Source organism: Cynara cardunculus, assembly GCF_001531365.2.
Source record: "Cynara cardunculus var. scolymus isolate 2C chromosome LG 3, CcrdV1, whole genome shotgun sequence".
Classification (NCBI taxonomy): domain Eukaryota; kingdom Viridiplantae; phylum Streptophyta; class Magnoliopsida; order Asterales; family Asteraceae; genus Cynara; species Cynara cardunculus.
Genome location: NC_037530.1, coordinates 9,413,843 through 9,434,934, shown reverse-complemented (window position 1 = coordinate 9,434,934; position 21,092 = coordinate 9,413,843). Strand labels below are relative to the sequence as shown.

General features: G+C 34.3%; 2 protein-coding genes across 4 annotated transcripts; one reads left to right on the top strand and one right to left on the bottom strand.

The window, feature by feature from the left end:
• Nucleotides 1–7,166: 7,166 nt before the first annotated feature.
• Nucleotides 7,167–8,130, bottom strand: LOC112509316 (50S ribosomal protein L10, chloroplastic-like). Its single transcript, XM_025114208.1, has one exon. The coding sequence runs from the start codon at nucleotides 8,078–8,080 to the stop codon at nucleotides 7,379–7,381; it is 702 nt and encodes a 233-aa protein (XP_024969976.1). The 5' UTR covers nucleotides 8,081–8,130; the 3' UTR covers nucleotides 7,167–7,378.
• Nucleotides 8,131–9,565: 1,435 nt separating this feature from the next.
• Nucleotides 9,566–18,750, top strand: LOC112509390 (zinc finger CCCH domain-containing protein 11-like). Of its 3 annotated transcripts, XM_025114327.1 has the most exons (9): nucleotides 9,566–9,911; nucleotides 10,023–10,107; nucleotides 10,876–11,016; nucleotides 11,114–11,202; nucleotides 13,010–13,198; nucleotides 13,810–13,940; nucleotides 14,589–14,670; nucleotides 17,818–18,035; nucleotides 18,298–18,750. In XM_025114327.1, the coding sequence occupies exons 1-8, from the start codon at nucleotides 9,744–9,746 to the stop codon at nucleotides 17,992–17,994; spliced, it is 1,062 nt and encodes a 353-aa protein (XP_024970095.1). In that variant the 5' UTR covers nucleotides 9,566–9,743; the 3' UTR covers nucleotides 17,995–18,035; nucleotides 18,298–18,750. The 3 variants fall into 3 exon arrangements, 2 of the variants coding, with proteins under 2 accessions (XP_024970095.1, XP_024970094.1); XR_003068829.1 differs by lacking the exon at nucleotides 18,298–18,750 and having other exon boundaries at nucleotides 13,010–13,383; nucleotides 17,818–18,249; XM_025114326.1 differs by lacking the exon at nucleotides 18,298–18,750 and having other exon boundaries at nucleotides 17,818–18,249.
• Nucleotides 18,751–21,092: the final 2,342 nt, after the last annotated feature.

Here is a 21,092-nt window from a genome sequence, read left to right as displayed (position 1 = left end):
TATATATATTATAGAGAAAAATGCACAAAATAACAAGTTATTTCATAAATTTCTTTACTATAGTATTGTACTTCTATTTTTTTTACTATAACAATCTATTTTTAAATTATTTTTTATTAAGACATTGTACTTTGAAAATTTTATTTATTATAGCATTGCATAACCTTTTGATTTAAATTTATCCATTATACCAGGTTTCCATGTCACCTCACTGTTCACGTAGGTTGTCCACATGTACTATAGCTGATGTGACATTTCTTATTACAACAGTGTACTTTCAAGATTGTTTTAGTATAGCTTCTATCGATTTTTATTACAACATTGTACTTTTAATTTTAATATTTTGTTATTTAGACATGTTACATATTATTTAGCGAATATATTAAATGAATTAGAAATTTTTTAAATTATTCATTAATATACCAATATTGATAAAACAAGTATAACACAATTTATCTCGTTGTTCTTTTATAGATAAAGGCGCTTTGACATCTTCTTAACCCGAAATGGCTCGGGAGTCTACCGCTTGTGCGGGCCACCATCAATTCCTTTGAGTTTCATTCTTGCGAACGTACTCCCTAGGCGAGATACTTAACGCGTTTTTATCCATATCATTTCTATTCCGATCTTAGTAGATCTGTTCCGCCCAAAATAGTAATGGGCTTGGTTATGAACTTATAATTTCTTTTTCATGCTTTTCCCTGAGATATGGAGAAGTGGCTCTATTTCATTATATTCCATCCATATCCCAATTTAGAACGAGTTGAAGGAGTATGCATTATTGGTGGAGGAATCGACCTGATCCAAATCATAATCTATATGGGATTTCCTAAATCTTCTTCATGTAAAACCTGCTTGATTTAGATCGGGAAAATCGTGTGGCCTGATCTTAGGCCTTGACTTACCGTCCGTGGACAAACCTTGCGTAGGAGATATTTAATTTTTTAATATTGAATAGAAGGACCATATCAAGTGAATATTCCTGTACTACTCCTTTTGTTAGTCCCGAGGGAATCCATAAGGCTCAGGAGAGCTGCTTTTGTAAAAACTCGAGCAGTTTCTTGAACCCGTTGAGTTTGTTATTGGATTACAAATAGAGAAGAATAGTGGATATCTCTCTTAGAGAGTCATCGCTTAGAGATGTGTCAATTCAGATTAACCGAAGCCCCGAAAGGGTCACTAATGAAATAACAAAATGAAGAGTAGAGTAGCAATAAATGCAAGAATATTTACTTCCATAATCTCATCATTTTTTTACTCTATTTTCTCTTAGTTCTGTAAGATTCAAACGCTATTCAAAATACTTGAAAAAAAAAAAAAAAAAAACGCTGGGTAGCCAAGTGCGAAGCGAATAACTGCTAGTCTTATTACTTCAAATTCAAAGAAAGCCAGTTCTTCTTTTTCAAAATGAAATCACAGACTATTATTTTCCTATATACTTCTCATGTATGTGAATATGAATATGGATTCATCTTTCTCTATAACCAATTAAAGTTTCTGAATTAAACCGAAAAACGATGGTCGAGAACTTTCTTTCTTCTTTCTAAAGGGTTTCGGGCAAGACCATGTATGGGGGCTGACACCTGCCCAGTGCCGGAAGATCAAGGAAGTTGGTGACCTGATGACAGGGGAGCCGACGAACAACTTGGGGTCAGGCCTTCTTTTTGTTTTCGCACTATTATGGATATCGTTTATGGTACAAAAGTTCCTATAAAAATGGGAAAATAACAGTTTCAGCAGATGCAATAGCCATAACAAAAATGGAGAAAATGGCACGGAAAGATATTACCGGTCCTTGGCCGGTCTCAGTTCTGGTCCTCCGACGGTCCCGGGCCGGTTTGGCCATCACTAATATAAACACAACATTGGCTGCATCAGTAGGTTCTAGGGCCTCCAAAATATATGGGGCCCAAAAATCAGATTAGTTTTATATTAGTTTTACTTTTTAGAGACTAATCCACCAAAAATCAAATTTATTTTATCTAGGCTTTACTTTTTAGGGCCCAATCCAAATGCAAATGCTTTTAAGTTTTTTAATCGGCCGCTAGATATCCGATGAAGCAGGAAAATTGAAAATCCTGTTTTTTTTTCTAAATCTTTTTTGTCGATTCAGTTCCTTCTCATCTTCTTCACTTTATTTTCTAATGGCAATCATAGTAAGAAGCCTCTTCACAATTTTTGTTCGATTTTTATGACAACGGCTACAAAAATCAACTATAAAATCACGTCCAAATCTGAAATTTGCAATCTCTCACTCATCCTACCATTCACCTACAATTTCTATGTTGTTCTTGTGATAACCGCGTTTTTCGGTTATAAAGTTTGAGGTTGTTTATGATTATTGGTGGTAAGTTAAGGGGGTTGTTTTGGTTATATGCTTAAATGTTTTAAAACACTTCCACCGCCTTAATTGTTTATATGGTTTAATAGAGATATATGTGTTATCTCTTGGGAGGTTAGTGAAAAAGCAAGTAACAAGGAAAGAAGAAAAGAAGGTCTTCTGTGTGATTTTGAAACATAAGCAAGAGTAGAAGTTGTTTTCTGTGAACTTTTGTTTAGATATTTGTTGATATTTTCCTGTTCATATCATCTACGTGATTCATAAGGTAAGTTATGTACAACTTTCCTTATTTGGTAATTTGGAAGTTTGAACCGTATGGTTCTATATATGAGTTGCCGATTATAAAATGTTTTGATGTTAAAATTAGCAATTGTAGGTTTTTGTTATGATTATATCATTGTTGGAATAAGAGTGACATGTCAAGGAGAGGAGTATTTTAGTTGTAAGGGTGACATATCAAGGAGAGATATATACCAGGATAAGGGTGGTAAAATCATGAGTTATAGAATCTGGGTTTTGATCAACATTCATAATTATCGCATTCTTATGATGCGATAACTTAAAGTTGTCGCATCCTATTGATGCGATGAAGTGTGGTTATCGTACCAGTGTGATGCGAGGAATGATTTTTGCCGCATCCTTGTGATGCGACAAGTTGATTTGTCTCATCCATATAATGCGACAAGTTGGGTTTATCGCGTATGTTGTGATGAGTTGATGTTCTCACACCCTTGTGTTGCGAGGAGATGGGTTGTCTTCTCATGTGATATGAGAAAATTATACATTTTTCTATGTAATGTGATAAGTTTACTTAGAATGTGTTTATAAAGTAATGTGATTATTTTGATGCGATAAATGAGGTTTTTTTATATCAAATAAATGTATATTTGTTATTTTACAAATGTGAGTTCAAAAATGTGATTCGGTGATTATTCACCATTTAATTGCATCAAAGAGATTTCTCACTAGATCTTAAGGTCTAACCCTCATTTTGTGTTTTTTCTTTTAAATGTGCATTACAGGTCGGACACAACTAGAGGACAAGAGGAAGGAGAAATTGTGAAGTGTTATATTATGCTTGCATAGATTATTGAGTTAGCATAATCTTCTTTTGTATCTGAATACTTGATATACATTCATGCGTTGTATAGAGTTTTTGTGGAAAAAGTTGTTAACTATTTTGTAATATAGCTTTTGTAGAGAGTTTGGGACCGATTGTGTAAATTATATTTATTGATATATGAAAATATATGTTATATGCATATATGATGTTGAGGTGTTACAGTTTTGCATCTCAATTTAGTCTGCTATCTTTTACATTTACGTTCCAAACGAGTTTAGCTTGGACTTGGATATCTCAAAACCACCGACAAGTTTAATATTAATATATGGTATAAACTTCATATTTTGTTTTTATTTATCGATCTATGGTTTTAATACAGATGAAACAGGGCTTCCAAAATGATTGGAACGGCCATGCATGTGTGTGCATGCGCACACACACATATATGTGACAACAATATATTTTTATATATTTAAAAAAACATATTTTTGATGATAATATGCATATACACACTAATTATGTACCCGTATGAAGTAGTGGAATGTAAACACTAAAGTAAACATTTGATGAAAAATTGGTGTAAGTTCTCGTTAAATTAATATAAATTTGTGAATCAACAAGAAACAACTTTAAAACAAAGACGGACCTACAGTGGTGCCAAAAGTGGCACGTGCCACTGTATTATTTATCCGTCGAAGGGTAAAAAAATTTAGCTTCGTGAAAGATGCAACCGTATTAATTTGTTGTGTGTCACCGCATGTATTTTGAAACTACAATGTGAACAAGTTTTCTTTGGTAGAGTTGGTTTGCAAAACTCTTATTCCACCCCAGACCCAAGTTCTAATCCTATTAGTGTCATTTTTTTAGTCAAATAGTGTTACAATTTGAAATTGTTTCCTATATATTTGTTTCTTATAGCCAAATGATGCCACCGTTTGAAAAAATTTATGGGTCCGTCCCTGCTTTACATTCATATGTAATAATACTCATTTGTATACTATGTACATGATAAGATACACAAAACTTAATCTATATACTTGTATTTAAAAACTCTTCATGATTTTAATAGAAATTGTTTAAATGTTTAATTCATCTGTGTTTACAACTATTATATGATAAAAAATCTCCAGTAACTATTTGGCAATACGTCATTTTAATACTCTTGTCACGTTCTGTCCAACTTATAACAAAATATACAGAAAACTTGTCAAGTCTTATCCTAGTCGTAACAAACACTAAACAAACAACTAGAGGTGTTTAACCAAACCGTCTACACTGCACCGCGAAGCACGATTAAGAATATCCACGGTGCGGTTTGCATTTTGCATTTTTACCAAACTGCACTGTGCGGCTTGCAGTTTTGAGTTATCAAACCACGGTTCAAACCATGTGAGACTGCATATTATATATATATATATATATATATATATTTTTTAATTACATACTAGTTGTGTACCCGTGCAATGAGGTGAGAGTCGTGAATTTTAACGATTTTGAAGTTTCATTGGTTTTATTAGAGAAGATTTAACGATGATATAAGTTACACTTGGTCTTTACATATTAATACAGTTTGAATAAATAAAAGGTATGGTTCCAATTACAGTCTATCGATGAAAAAAATTGTATGACAGTTTAAAATCCAATATATTTAAAATCCAATATATTTAAAATCCAACATATTTAAACGACTTCACAAATGTGTTCGATTTATACCAAGAGCGCGAGAGCGAGACCGAGAGTTCTAGAGCAATTGAATGGGAACTGAATGAGAGAACTTTTAATAACTCACGATGAATATCAGTTTGAATCTCACCTTGAGGGATGAGGACAAGACATAGAGGTATGAGAGGGTGAAGGCACGAGTGAAAGGTGTCAAAGGTATCTTGGGAACATGAAAATAAAAAGTAATAATGTGCTTTGGTAACTTGTACTATATGTTATTTTAATTGTAGATTACAAGATTTTACGATTGAATACATAAAATAGTAGTACTTAACGAATTATGAGTTGTTTTAAGATTTTTAAGACTTTGTACGTAAATGTATAGTACTTTGTGCATTAAAAATTGTTTTTAGAATTTTTGACAAATCTGGTTTATAAGGTAATATAAATATACACATATTATATATAATAATTATTAATTTATATGATATTTTTAGACATTGTGTTTTGAAGTTCATTTATTTTTTAATTCTTATTTTTAATTATGCAATATGTACTTGAGGATCAGATATAATGAAACTTTTATTAATTTTGGAGTACGGTCACATTATCGTTGATATTATAATGTATTTTCAAACTTATAATTGTAGGCGTAAAGTATGATAGGTACAAACCACATAAACCATGCAATGCGATTTTTTGTGATTCGAGGGTTATGCACTGCTCGGATCTGCTCTATGATTGAAAGCTACATCGTTAACCCACTTTGCCCTTCGACCCAAGCTCATGTCGCCTAACGTATTGTCGACCTTCACCTGAACCACCACATAAACATGACCTAAAGAAGCTAGTCGACAAACCATGACGTCAAGCTCGGATTTCACTCACTTTTATCCCATTTAGCTTGTTTCTCTGGCTAAATCTAACATGCATATCCACATTTTGACATAAAAATCGGTCATCATCTCAAATTATCATCATCAATACCCACATCAGTAGACGGATCTTCTTTTGGTTCGTAAAGAGCTTAACAAATACCATGTTTACGAAGATGTTATTAAGACATGGGTTTAGTGTCGTGGTGGTGGACATCTTTGCTTTTTATAAGTATATAATATTTATGTACGGCAAAGAACTCACACACTGCTCATCGCTTGAACCTTAATCTCCAAGAAGGTTAGGATCTACTGGTAATCTGGATACAGCTAGCAGGATTAATAGATGAGTTAACCGAACCATTTACAATTGAAATCAAAGATTTCCCGGTTTCTATATTAGAATACCAGTCTTACGTAACAAAAGAAAACGGCCAAAAGTTCCTAAGTTTTAATCTGAAATCATCGGTGTTTGTATCAGAAGACGGGTTTAAACTAACAACAGATATACGCCCAAAGATGTCGTATGTTCATCTAGATTCAATGATATGATTGCATTTGCATCCCAAGGGAAGACCAATCTAGACTAACACCATAACATACCCAAAAGCTCAAAGTTCGATCCAAGATCAGCATTTTGATATCAGAAGACAGATTTTCAGCTAGCAACAAGGGACCCAAAATGTGAAATTGTGATCTAAATCAATGGTTAACTGTACCCCCAGTAAGATCCAAATTTGATTTGAAAACTGCTAACCAGTTTAAGCCAGCAACTGATCTACAATCAATGACCAACAGTTGTAATAGAAGTAGACTCGTTTACACGAAACACGAAACACCCAAAAAGATGCATTCTTGTCTAGAATCTGTGATCAACGATATGCTTCTATGCCAGTTTTAAATCAGAAGACCGGTTTCAACTAACGCCACAAAACCCCCAAAAGGTCCAAGATTGATCCTAAATCGCGGATTTTTATATGAAAAAGTCAGTATATGCTAACAACACAAAGCTTCAAAAAGATGAAGCCATGATTGTACATTTGTACAGACAACACAAAACACCTAACAAAGTTGCCATTTCATCTAGAATCAGTGACCGAGAATATGCTTGTATCCCAAAATCCTAAATTTGAAAAAACCAGTTTACATCCAATTTTTGGTGATCAACAATATGCTTGCATCCAATTTCTAAAGTCAGTTAATCAACAATATGAAACAACCAACAAATTAAGTGATCATCTAAAATCAATGATCAAGAATTTCTCATAGGAAAAGACCAGTAAAGAAATCTTGAAACTGTAAATCTCAGCATTTTGATTCAGTTCATGTGGCATTAAAATTTTACAAAATTCTACAGAATAACACTGAAATTCAATTGAAATTCAAAAACTTTGCAGGAAAAAAGCTTACAGATTTGTAACATCAGAGCCCTCATTTTCATTGCCCTGCACCACTCTCTTCTTCCAATTTCTTCACATATGCTTTCAATGTCATGACTAAATTTCTCGCCGGTGCCTGCAATGTCCCCACCACCGACGTCGCAGGTCCCTTCAAAGAACCCAATAACTTGGCGTAAACCTCTGCTCTCGACGGCATAGTCTCCAACGCCTTAAACTCCTCCGGCGGATAATACTTCCCTTCAAAAACCGCACCACTAAAATCATTTTCCTCCAACTTCTTCTCTTTCTGGAAACTCCGGTAGGGTTTAATGGCAGCTGGGATCTCCTCACTATGAACAAACATCCACGCATTCATCCCCTTCATACACGGCTTCAATGCTTCCCATTGCGTGCCCTCAATCGCTTTTAAAACCAACGTGTTCTTGGCGACAATGAGTTTCGTGGTTTCCGGGAGGGTTGTACGGAGCTGCTGGAATTGTTGGACGGTGAAGCCTTTGTATTTGATGCCGGCGATGAGGTGGCAGTCTTGGAGCTGTTCTTTGACTGTTTCTATAGTTTCTTCTTTCTTTGTACGGCTGATTGCAGAGCGGACAGTCAGGGACAGTCGGTTGGGTTTACGGTGGGCAGTGGTGGTGGAATGGAGGATGAGGGGGTTGTGGAAGTGGGTTTTTAAGGACACGGCGGTGGAAGACGGTGGCGGAAACTTGGAGGACGGGAGAGTGAAGAGGGTCGCTTCCATTTTTCTATTGATTGGGGAGGAAACGGAGGACGGTGTAGGATTTGTACTGGTACTACCTTATCTCTTTCATCGTCGATTTTGCATTTTGTAAACGACGTCGTACTACCTTATTTCCTTCTGAAAATAGCAATTTACTATATTTAACTTCAGAGTAAACTACAAAATTGGTCCCTAAGGTTTATCAAAAATAACACTTTTTATCCCTATAGAGTGATCATCATGTTCGTATGTGGATCAACTGTAAAGGAAATTTCATCTGGTTTCTACGTGCTCAGACTGTACCGACTCCCGATCTATAAAGATACAATTTTAAACACACTATCATGTGTCAATATTTGATTAAACACATCATTGGATCCAATTGGGTTTTAATCTGAAAAGTATACTGATTTAATTCTGTAACCAAAATTTATTTTTTGTTGTGTTTAAGCAGTTATAAAATGCTTTAAAACCCGACAAGTGCTATTATATGTTACATAAAAGATGGAGAAGTATTTGGTAAAATGTAAAGATGGAGAAGTATTTGATATTTTAGAGAAAATTAAGTTTTATTTTGAGAGTATATTGGTAAAATATAGGCTTGTTCCACTTTATTCCATAAGGTGGGGGTGGAACACATCTGCTTCACTTTGTTCCACTTGGTTCCTATATATTTCACATAAAATTCATGTCAAACATGGAACAATTATTCTTATTCTGTTATGTTTTATTCTGTCATGTTCAGGGTCTGTATGACAATTGCTGAATGGTTTGGTACAGAATGATTAAGTGGTCAGAAACTCAGAATGATTAAGAGACTCTCATGATATAGTGCAAAATGAAATATAATTGTTTGGTAATTGTGTACAATGAAATTAAGGTTCTTAATGGTTAAGGAAGATCCAAGATACAAAATCATTCAGAGGGCTTTAGAATCATTAAGAAACATATTTTTTTTCCCCAAACAAGATTAACCTCTTAACGATTCAGAGGTTGCCTCTTAATGAAACTATTAAGAGGCAAACAAACAACCCCTCAATGTACCAAAGACACTTATCAATACGCTACATTGGGGTTGTTTGTTTACCTCTTAATAGTTTCATTAAGAGGCGAACTCTGAATCGTTAAAAGGTGATTCTTATTTGGCAAAAAAAAGTCTATATCTTAATGGTTTCAAAACCCTTTGAATGATTTTGTATCTTGAATCTCCCTTAACCATTAAGAGTCTTAATTTCATTGTACACAATTACCAAACAATTATATTTCATTTTGCACTATACCATGAGAGACTCTTAATCATTCTGACTACTTAATCATTCAGCACGACACCATTCAGCAATTGCCAAACAACCCGTAAAAACATAGGATTATGATGTTAGGATTTTTCCAAACAGAGGACCAAATTTGTAACGTTTACAAGCAATACGTAAAATATGCATATTTGAAAATAGTACAAGGACTACTTTTAATTCAATCGACAAAAAGCTAACTCTACTCCAATTATATGGATTTTTAGTTCTTACGTGAGAGAACTGGTTCATAGAAAACCCTAGTCAGTATATAGAGATCATCGATTCGTCAAACAGTTGATTGATAGTTCCTTCGTTCAATCAATTCGATCAATATTCTCGTACATACACAAAGTTAGGATACTAAAAGTTTGAATTTGTGCTGCTTTAAGAGGATGCCTCCGAAACAATCAAAAGCGGATTTAGCGAAGAAGCAGAAAATTGTGGAGGACAAGACATTTGGGCTTAAGAACAAGAATAAGAGCAAGAATGTTCAAAAGTACGTGCAATCGCTTCAGCAGAACGTACAACCTAAACCCGATGCTTCCAAGCTTGCAGCTAAGGTATGGCTTTAATTTTTTTGAATTGCGATTGGTTGTTTTGATTTTAGTGAACATGGGAGGGTTAGTTGATTATAATCGGGTGTTGATTGATTTTTTATTTTCAATTAACAGAAAAAGAAAGAGGAGGAGAAGGCTAGAGAGAAGGAATTGAATGACCTGTTTAAGATTGCTGTTGTTCAACCGAAAGTACCTGTTGGTAGGTTCTTAGAATTTATAACAATTTGATTTCTTTTTATTTGCGCAAATCAATGTTTTAGTTTATTGATCAGTGCTGGATTCAATTCTTTGAGGATTATTTATGTATATGATGTTACAAGAAGATGATTGTATCGAATTGGGTTTACAAGAATTCTTTATTTTGTCATATTTAGAAAATAGTCGGACCATTTTCTGTGCTAAGTCAAACTTGACATGATATGTTTTTTTACTTTTTGGAGAAGCAGTTGCTAATTATAATTTGATAAGTAGCTCCATTACAAATACAACTCATATAGTAATGGTGGAATTGAATTTGGTACAATTTTTTTATCAACTTTACATTTACAAAAAATGGAAGTGTAGCTCTTTTGAGCAAAAAGTGTATATATTTCTTAGGTATCAGGCCTATAATTGTTTAAGGTTGTTTGATCGCAAGATAACCCTTTGCTACCTTTATGACTATATGGTATAATGACTGGGTTGAACGTTCTAGTCGGTCACAAATTTTTAGTACTAATATTGTACGAAATAGGTGTACCATGTGAAAAGGTGTGTTTTACAATATGATCATTCGTTTCTTGTGGATGTAAATTCAAGCGGTAAGTCAGTAACTACTTACCACATTTTTCCCACCAATGTTAGTATCTTGTTGCATCATTATAGTTGTCTGTATTTATTTAAGCCCGTTCAACAATGTAAAACAGATTTGAATTTTTGGTACCATGGTTTTTTATTATCTATCTGAAAAGTTGTGGTTTCCGATCAGGGGTTGATCCAAAGTCCATATTGTGCGAGTTCTTCAAGGCTGGTCAGTGTGCAAAAGGCTTCAAATGCAAGTTTTCTCATGATCTGAATATACAGCGGAAGGGTGAGAAGATTGACATTTTCAGTGATAAGCGTGATGAAGGTATTTATTGCTTCAAGTTATTGCATCAGTCACTATTATTTTGTAATCTTGACTTGATATGGATTGTAAGTATTTTTGATCTGCAAAATGCTTCTAGGAACAATGGAGGATTGGGATCAAGAAACATTGGAGAAGGTTGTGGCATCAAAAGGGAAAGAGTACAACCAGAATAAACCGACTGATATTGTATGCTCTTTTAGTCTCTTTAACCTTTTCCAGCTATGGTGTTATTATTTACGAGCCAGTTTTCTATCATAGTCGAATGTCTTTGTAAAATAATATCAGACAAGTAGCTTCTAAATCATTGCAATAGTCTCTTGACTTAAAATCCAATGATGCTTATCAATTACTACCTTATTCTACGAATCATTTGCACCTGTCACCATTTAAGAGCTTTGTGTTAAAAAACTTACCTTTGACTGAGTGGGTGCATTATGGCTTGTTGGAATTGATCCACCGCCAGATTAAGAGCCATTTGTTCAAAGAAATCTAACACTAATAGTTTATTCCTCATTGATGATTATGATATGGCACACGTCAACAACGAGTTTTGAAGGTTCCTTGGGGTTTGTGCTTTTGAATCTCATGAGCATGACTTAAAAATTCATGATTTAAGAAGATATTTTAGCTGTTGTAATTTTTTTTGTAGATAGTTTGTTAAAAGAAAGATTGAATACATTGTCGCAACTCGCAAAGACACATGATGTTGTAGCGACTGCCAGTGGCAAAATGATTCACATTCCTCCAATAATGATTCATAAAGGTTCTGGAACCAATACCGAAAGAGTACGACAACAAACTACCTAGATTGTTTAGTTTTTTGTCTCCAAAATCTTTAATCAGTCTGGGGTTCTCAAGGTTTCCATAAATCACAATGCATTCAGAAGAAAGAAAATATGCATTGCACATTGTTGTTCGTCGCTCCCTTAGTGTGTGCCTTGAATTTGTGATTGATTCCCCCTCCCTCTTTGCATTAATTTAAACATGATGTGTTAACTACAGAGTCTAAATTGGACCGTGCACCAGTTTACAACCTTTTCACTTATCTAAATTTTGTAAGCAAATAGTTTTGCATTTAGGATGACAGTTTGGCTGTCTTCTCCATGCTGTATGATTTTTCTTCTTATGATAGGAGCTAGTTTTTTTCTATTTATTATTACTGAATTTATGAGACAAAACAAAGTCCTAGCAACCGCCATGGATGTCAGCAGATTGCTGAACCATGTAGCTACTTCATTGTCAATCTTCTGTTTCCTGCAATTTATTATTTGTTGTGTGTGGTTGTTGTTCCTAACACTGAAGTTTTTCCTTTTATTTTTTCTTCTGAGCTGTTAAAGCAAAAGATGGAAGTTGTGTACGATTGGGTCAATGGAATCAACAAAGATATTATTTGATTTCTGTTGATGACATTTCTGCTCCATTGTCTAAATCAGATCCTTGTTTATCTTTGCCAATGTTTCAGGACAGTTGTAGGAATCATAGGCATTGGTGCCTAGTCAGGTGCTACTTTTTCTACCTTATAGTGATGAATGTTGATTCTATATTTTAAAGTACAACAAAGATACAAAATCATGAACCCTTTTCATAACTAAAATCCTCCATGTTGGTTTGCCTTTCCTGTAATCTGAACAATGCCTTTGATTATTCTTGTATAAACTTGTCTTTGATTTTGTTTTCATGCAAAATACATGAAGAGAAATTGGGTCAATGTTTATGGAGTTATGATTGCCAGCCGGGGGTTTTCATGGAAACAACTGCTCTGCACTCTGGGGTAGAGGATAGGTTTGCGTACACCCCCCCTCAGACCCCACCTGCATATACTAGGCTCGTTTGGTTTATGAAGTTATGGCTCAAAGATGATCTATGACATTTAAAACAAAATGATGATTGTGTGTTGTCAATAAAGTTAATTACTTTGCCTATCTATGTTTCTGAATTTCTTGGCAGTGGCCTTGAAATTATGTTAATTGACTCCTTATGAATTCGTGAATAGGTTTGCAAGCACTTCCTTGAAGCAGTGGAGAAGAAACAATATGGCTGGTTCTGGGTTTGTCCCAATGGTAACAAAGAGTGTCATTACAGGCATGCTCTCCCTCCAGGTTACATTCTGAAGTCACAAATGAAGGCACTTTTAGAAGAAGAAGCTAACAAGCTAGCTATTGAGGATGAGATTGAGGATCAGGCGAGTATTGTTTTCACCCAATCTTTTTTTTGGCAGTCTCATTTATTTTGGCCATTTAACACTTTCATTTTCTGGGTTCAATTTGTATTGTTTGAGGAGAAACAAGGATGTGGTTGTGGGTCCTACTTATTTGAAATGAGGAGAAATGGAGATGAGACCTGTGAAATGGAGAAAGGAGGAAAATGGTATTCCCCTTCGTTCTCTATTTATTGTTCTTCTTTGACTTTGAATGTCAAACTTGTTTTTAACAAAATTGTGATTATGTTCTATTTTTCTGCATTTCAATATTGATTCCTTTTGTTTTTACCGTACTTATCGTACATTTTTATTTAATTATTGAATTCGTTAATCAAAAGTTCACTTATGTTCATTTACATTCCAAAATTGATGTAACTTGTTTGACATTCAAAGTCAAAGTAGGACAATTAATAGAAAACGGCGGGAATGTGAAATATTATAAACCATGCTTCATTTATCCTCATCTTTTTCCCCTTCGTCGCACTTGTAACTTTGATCTGTTTTTCAGTTTTTGAAATGTGATTCTTATCCTATCATTTCCATTTTATATTGGAATTTGGTTCTTACTAATGCTTGTTATTCGATTCTTTTAGCGTGCAAAAGTGAAAACTACAACTCCAATGACTACTGATCTCTTTATGAAGTGGAAGAGGAAGAAGTTGGAAGAAAGAGATGCTGGCCTGGCTGCTCAAAGAGCAGAGAGGGCTAAGAATGACCGCATGAGGTTTGTTTGCTCGTGTCACATTATGCATTTTCCTAGACATGTCATTGATAGTCTTCATTAGAGCTGTTCATGGGAAGGATAAAGTGGCCCTGGACAACTATTCTCGAAGAGATGGGTGGGCCTGGACTGACTTGTTCAAAAATGGGCATGCATGGCGTTGCAATTTTTTTTTGACAGGCCTGCCCGGTCTGATAAAATTTTATAAATTAATTGAATATTATAAATAAAATTAAAAATTCTGGATGCTTCTCTTGATTGTGATGACCCTTCGAGAACCTAGAAACATAATTACCTCTTTTCATCAATTCCCACTTAATTCCTATTTTCCTCTACCTCTTCCCACTTCCCAATTCCCAATTCCCACTTCTCGTTTATGTTAATATTGTTTTGGTCGTGAAATATTTGGTTGTTGAAGAATTTGAACTTTGGAAGTTAATAAATCTTTGTGGAGGAAATGTCCATATTCTATATTTTGCGAACCTGTGTTTTTCTTAACCTATGTACATTGTTATGTTTTTATGTCTTATTCAAGTTGGAAAGATATTATGTATTTTGAGTCATTTTACGTAAGGTCCGTCAAAATTCTAAAAAATGTAATTTTTTTGAATTATTTTACCTAACTTGTGAAGACTCTTCATGGTTGTGCAGTGGTCGCGAGTTGTTTCTTTCTGATGCTAGTGTGTTTGTGGATGATGCTGAGGCTTATGAGAAGTACAACCGAGAAGAAAAGGTAGTCAAACTATTGCATTTTTCATACATGAACCATTTATGTTGCTTGTTGCTGGTTCAGAATGTCACTATATACCTAATGATTAGTGCAATCTTAATATGCCCGGGAGTACGGAATTCATAAAGAAGCATTCCCGGACAAGATGTGAAGTGGGTGGGCCCGCCAGTAGTGCTTTGCTCTCCTCTCCCCCCCCCCCCCAAAAACCCAAAGAGAGCAAGGTGTTTAAGAACAGTATTTTTTATATTAGCTCTAGTTGCAGAGATTAAGGTAAAGGCCTGAAGCTGTAACTATACAAAGTTTGCAGATTATGCTAAAAGAGGTGCAATATATAGCCTATTTTTCAGTATCTATGCTGACCCTTTTTATATGTTATGTGCTGGAGTATAGCTTTCACCTTACCTTGCACCTCTCTTTAAGTCCCATGACTCCCATGTGCTTTGCTCTAGTTTGCGCTTAAAAATATATATATATATATATATATATATCTATATCTATACTATATTAGTAAGCATTTAGACTAAAAGTCTTAAATGCAACCTATAAATCCCAAAGTACTACCCTTTTATGCATAAATTTCAAAAATCTCTTAATTACAACTTCACATGCATAAGGTACAATTGTTGATGCACACCACCAACAACATCCAAGTTGAAACTTACAACTTTGCTTTATTTCTTTCCAACTTTTTTCCTTCCTTTTTAAGAGCTTTCTTTCTTTCTTTTTTTGGTATCTTCACATCATTCTTTATTCATTCAAACTTTTTTTAGCTATTTTTAGCTCTCCTTTGCAAAAAGGTGGATATTGGTTTCTATTTCGGTTTGTATAAGATAATTTATTTATTTTTTAAATGTATTCACTAGATATCTGTTTTTTTCTTCATTATAATTATTTAGGGGCTGTTTGGCAGTTGCTGAATGATTTAGTGCAGAATAGTTAAGAGGTCAGAATGGTTAAGTGCAGAATGAAACAAGGTTGTTTGGTAATTGTTCTCTGAATGACAACAAATTACCATTTTAACCCTTAACAAATTTCAGAATTTTCCCCAAATTTGGCTACTCAATAGTTATCACTAGGATCAGTTCTTGGCCTCTCTCTCTCTCTCTATTTCGATGATGACCACCACCAGTGACCAACAAGAGCAATTTTGGTAGGGTGGTTTTACCAACTATGAACCCTCGATTTTATTTTTGGGTTCTATGATTTGATTTAGGGTTTCACTCACTTTTGGATTTGGGTTATGTTTTTCCTGGATGAGACGCTACCGATTTCATTGATGGGATTATATGGAGTGAGAGAAGGAGATGAAGGATTGTCGCCGTCGGAGAAGGATTGTCGCCGTCGGAGAAGCAGAGGCGGGCCTAGTCGCCGATGCCATTGTCGGAGAGAGGGAATGAAAAAGGAGGCAGGTCTGTGAGATGGAGAGATTGGCGAGATCGTTTGGGAGGAAGAACGATGCGTGGGAGGAGGGGGAACGATGATGCTGGAAGGAGAGGAGAGGAAGGCGACCGGCGATGGAGACTGTGGAGGTCACCGGCGATGGAGACTCGTGAAGGCGACGTTAAGGGAATGCAACGGCTGGAAGAGTGGTGTGGAAGGGTAAAGAGGGAACAAATCCAATCTGAATGGTTTAGTGAGGTAGTAGATGCAAAATGGTTAAGAGGTTATTGTAACCATTAAGAGGGTTGTTTTTTTTTGCCAAACAGACCTAACCTCTTACCGATTAAGAGGTTGGCTCTTAATGTAACCATTAAGAGCCAAACAAACAGCCCCTTAGACAACATAATTGATTTTCATGTCTATGTACAATAAAATTCACCTTGATTCCTTATTTGTTACATTGTACTTGATTACATCCTGTTGTATCACACGGGTGCTCCACTATAAGGAATCGAGGTTTAAATATTTCTAAGGGTTCCCTGTAAGATCGAATGTTTAAATATAAATTTTGTACTTTTTAATGAATAGTTGCACTCATTTTTAGTTGTAGGCTTATTTGAAAATTAGACATCCCGCCGTATTACGCGGGTACACAACTAGCGTATATATATATATATATATATATATATATATATATATATATATATATATGCTACCATGCTGGGTGTGGAAGTAACCAACTTGTGTTTCCAGCCCCTACTGAACCCTCATTCTAGGTTACCGTTTTTGGGGGTTCAACCATTCAGCAGGGTGTGAACTAGGTGCCACTTTGATCGTATCGCCAAATTATTGACTGTGGACATGGGGATATGGCTGGTCTCTCCTTTGGAAAAATGGAAGTGAAATGCGTAAATTATAAATTTTAGAAGTAATGATAAAAGTTAAAAATCTTCAGTTGGAATCCCTCTTGTGCTGGTGAGAGAGAGAATGAGGTGGAGGATGATAACGAAACAAATTTTTTTTCCTAGATAGGTTAGACTATTGTGGGTGCACCTAGTAAATAAGAGGACCATGCAGGCTTAAGCCAAGTATGTGTTTACTTTATAAATTTTGTGTGTGAATTATAAATATTACTTCTTGATTTTGTTTGGTTTGATTTTTGGACTTATATTTTACATCCACACTCATTATATGTACGTGAATGTTTATCTTGTAACTTTTTAGAATTGCCTAATCCTGAAATCCACGTGTCACAAACTTGTTTCCTTGCAACATTATACTAATAGGTTAATGGCTTGGCATCTTGGGTAACCGGATGCTTCCTCCGTGTCATGAAAATTACAATATATTCATTTTTTGGGCAAACTTCCAATCGAGGATTATGTATTCACCTGTCATCATGGCAACTGGTTTATAGACCTGGTTTTGGTGCACAAGATTCACCTATTGTCATTATTAAAAGGCGTTTTAGACATTTGGGGTGTTCTTGGTATGCAGATGGGACTGGACATATGAGAGTGAGGTAGGCGGGTGAAATAATTGTAGAAGGTTTTAGGGTTTTATTTGACATGTGTAGTTTAGTAATTTACCAATATATGTCCCATCTTGATTTTTGTTCCACCTAATTTGGTGGGACGAAGAAAATGCATTTTGTCCAATTGAGGTCCTGTTCTGTGTGTCAAAAAAATCTACATATGGGACAACCCATTTTAAAAGGGGATGATGCTACTCCATGGAATCCTCATTATCATGCCTTATGTTGAATTGCAGGCACAAGACGGTTCATCTACAGGCGGACCAAGCACGTCCACAAGCATAGCTGCTGTTTCTGAAGACGGGAATTCTGAAATTGATGAAGACGATGATGATCTGGATATGGATGAATTGAATGAACTAGAAGCAAGCTTGTCTAAAACATCTATCCAAATTCAAGAGCCCAGAAAATAGGTCTCGGTTTGCATTTGCAGCAGGGAGAACTTGGAATAGAGGTTATCCAACTATCTCAATTTATCTACTCAAGTTGTACCCCCTTTCGTTCGCTCGTTCTAGTTTTGATTCAGGTCTCGCATGCTTTATAAAAATGTGCTTGGTTGTCCAAATATATGATAACATCCAAAAATGTTCTTTTTTGTTCTTCCTTTTTCCATAGTTTCTTGTTGAATTTCATAAACTTGGTTTATTGCTCATGTTGTCTGCATTCTATTGCTTGATTTTGAACCACATATTCATGTATCTCGTGTTTGAATCCAGACACCATTCACACCGTTCTTGATGGCTGAGGGACCAATGCAGTGGGGGCTGTCCCGAGGTTGTGTATTTGTATGCCCTTGTGCAAAATTATGAGCCATAAGGTAAGAAAAATAAAGACCAAGGGGCCATTTACCAATGCTCACCGGATAAGATTCACGATCCTCACGGTAAGTGAGATGGTGACTTTTACCCGGTTAACGTCTCTTGTGGATCCGTTTAAAGGCGAGTCTACTACGCATCTGAATGCTCGTACATTCAGAGACTTGACAAATGCTGAAAAGTCCAGGGACCTTGAAGCCAAGCCATTCACCAACACTTGGTTTCAATGATTCGCCAAATGGAAGAAGATGCTTGCACTATGCTGCATGTTATGGCCACTCTCATGGTCTTGAAACCACTGTTTCCACTGCATTTAACATGCCTGTCAGGCATGTGTGTACTAAGTGTGTGTTTATCAAACTCTTACCGGGTAAGTGCTTCTTGGTCGTCGTTTAGGGGCTGTTTAGCAGTTGCTGAATGATTTGGTGCAGAATGATTAAGACGCTCTCATGATATAGTGCAAAATGAAATATAATTGTTTGGTAATTGTTTACAATGAAATCATTCAGAGAGTTTTAGAACCATTAAAAGCTAGACTTTTTTTTTTTGCCAAACAAGATTCATCTCTTAACGATTCAGAGGCTGCCTCTTAATGGAACTATTAAGAGGTAAACAAACAACCCTTTATCATACCGGTGAGAATGGCCAAGGATCGAGAATTTTATCCGGTAAGAAGCATAAATCTTACCTGGTAAATAATAGAGAAAACTCTTACGCGGTAAGCGTTTAACATGTAAAAGATGCTCACTGCAATCCATTTTGATGGTCGAAAATGTTACCCAATAAGGTAAACGAGGGTGTCGACTCTTGTCGTTAAGCATTTAAATGTAAACGTTTGATAAACAACCTCGAAGTGTCGAGAATGGATTGGTGTCGAATATGAGTAAATTACAAAAATTGTCCCCGACGTTTATAAAAATGCTTTTAACTTTTCGTAACTACAAAGACAACTATCAAGGTTTCATTTTTGTTGCGGTTTTGGTGTGTGGCCATTAGCCATTGCCGTTAACATTAAGTGAGAGCATCTTAGTCATTAAAAATATTTAGGGGTGTTTACGATCGAGTTTAAACCGTTTAATCCCCTAAACCATAATGGCAGGTTAGGAACTTTTCAAGTCGAGCGGTTTTCAGACTGGATTTGACTGGACCGGACTGCCAGATCACTCAAACCACCAGAAACGGCTAATTTCTACTTATCCAATCTTCAATTCTGACACAATCGTACATTTTTTATATTTTATTCATGATCCAATACAATCTCAAAAATTATTTTATAAAAATTATACATCTAATATTTTAATATATAAAGGAGGTTTACTTTGCAAACCATGTTATTTGTATAAACCTCATTCAACCAATCATAATTTTTCATTTTGTTCATTTTTTTTGTAATTATGAGAGATTGATTAATCATTGATATTATCATCTTTATTATATTAATTTTAGAGAAATACATGAAACAGTTTTATTAAAATTTCATAACTATTGTATGAAACAATTTCATAACTATATATGAAATAACTTGATCAAAAAAGTATTATGTGAAACAATTTCATAAGATTAAACAATTTTTAATGAAAAGTTTTCATTAACTTTGGAATTTTTTTTTTGTTGATTCAACAAATATGGACAATTGTTTAATTTTATGAAATTATTTCATATAATATTTTTTTAATGAAGTTGTTTAATATATAATTATAAAATTTTAATGAAACTGTTGGATTGGATTGATCGGATTTTTATGCACCCCTTTTTCATACTTTTTTTTTTTTCGTGTTATATAAGCAATAACCCAAAAATATTTTTATTATAACAAAAAGGTTTTTTTTAGATTTTTTTAGGATCTCATATTTTTATTTTTTATCATCAGTAGTATTATTTATAAAATTCAATGTAATAAAATTAAATATCATTTATTTAGTTATGTATTTATTATTTTTAATTATTAAAATATACTAATACAATAGTTTAATTATTTATATCTTTATTATATTACATACGTTTTAGTTTTATTTTTAGATGTTATTAAATTTATTAAAATGATAAAACAAATTTGAGTAAAAGTTACCATAAATTTGTAGATGTATATATATATATATATATATATATATAGACATTTGAGATCAGGTGAGAACAGTCTGTTTTTGTGAAACCTATGAGATCATTTTTTTTATACTTGAAACTTCATGAGAAAACACTGTAAAGATAACCTTCACAATGTTTTTGCTGTGAAAGTGCAGATTTTATTTACCTTCATAATGTTTTATTATATATATATATATATATGTGTGTGTGTGTATATATATATATATACACACACACACACACTCAGACTATATTATAAAATATTTTACAAAAACTCTTAAAAATCATCTTTATACATGAAATACTGTTTATTGATGTATATCACTTAAAATTCAAGATTACAAGTAAATTGTGCATAATACAACTATTAAAGCTACATGTTTGAATCTATGTAACAAACTGCAGATAAAAATAAAGAAATATGGGATAAACATTTCATTTAAAATATAAAAAATCTAAATATAATTAGGATAATTATTGAGTTCAAACAGAATACTTATTATAATCTTTATAAAAAATATATTATTAAATCAAAAATAAATTACTTCAATACCAAATTTTAATAAAAATTTAATTAAAGAAATTACATAAAAACGATAATATATAAAACC

Bases quoted from the DNA above. Each gene is read 5' to 3' on its own strand.
- LOC112509316 (XM_025114208.1), bottom strand. From the start codon at position 8,080: ATGGAAGCGACCCTCTTCACTCTCCCGTCCTCCAAGTTTCCGCCACCG.
- LOC112509390 (XM_025114327.1), top strand. From the start codon at position 9,744: ATGCCTCCGAAACAATCAAAAGCGGATTTAGCGAAGAAGCAGAAAATT. The intron at 9,912-10,022 runs GTATGGCTTTAA...TTCAATTAACAG, and splicing joins CTTCCAAGCTTGCAGCTAAG to AAAAAGAAAGAGGAGGAGAA. The intron at 11,203-13,009 runs GTATGCTCTTTT...ATTCGTGAATAG, and splicing joins AGAATAAACCGACTGATATT to GTTTGCAAGCACTTCCTTGA.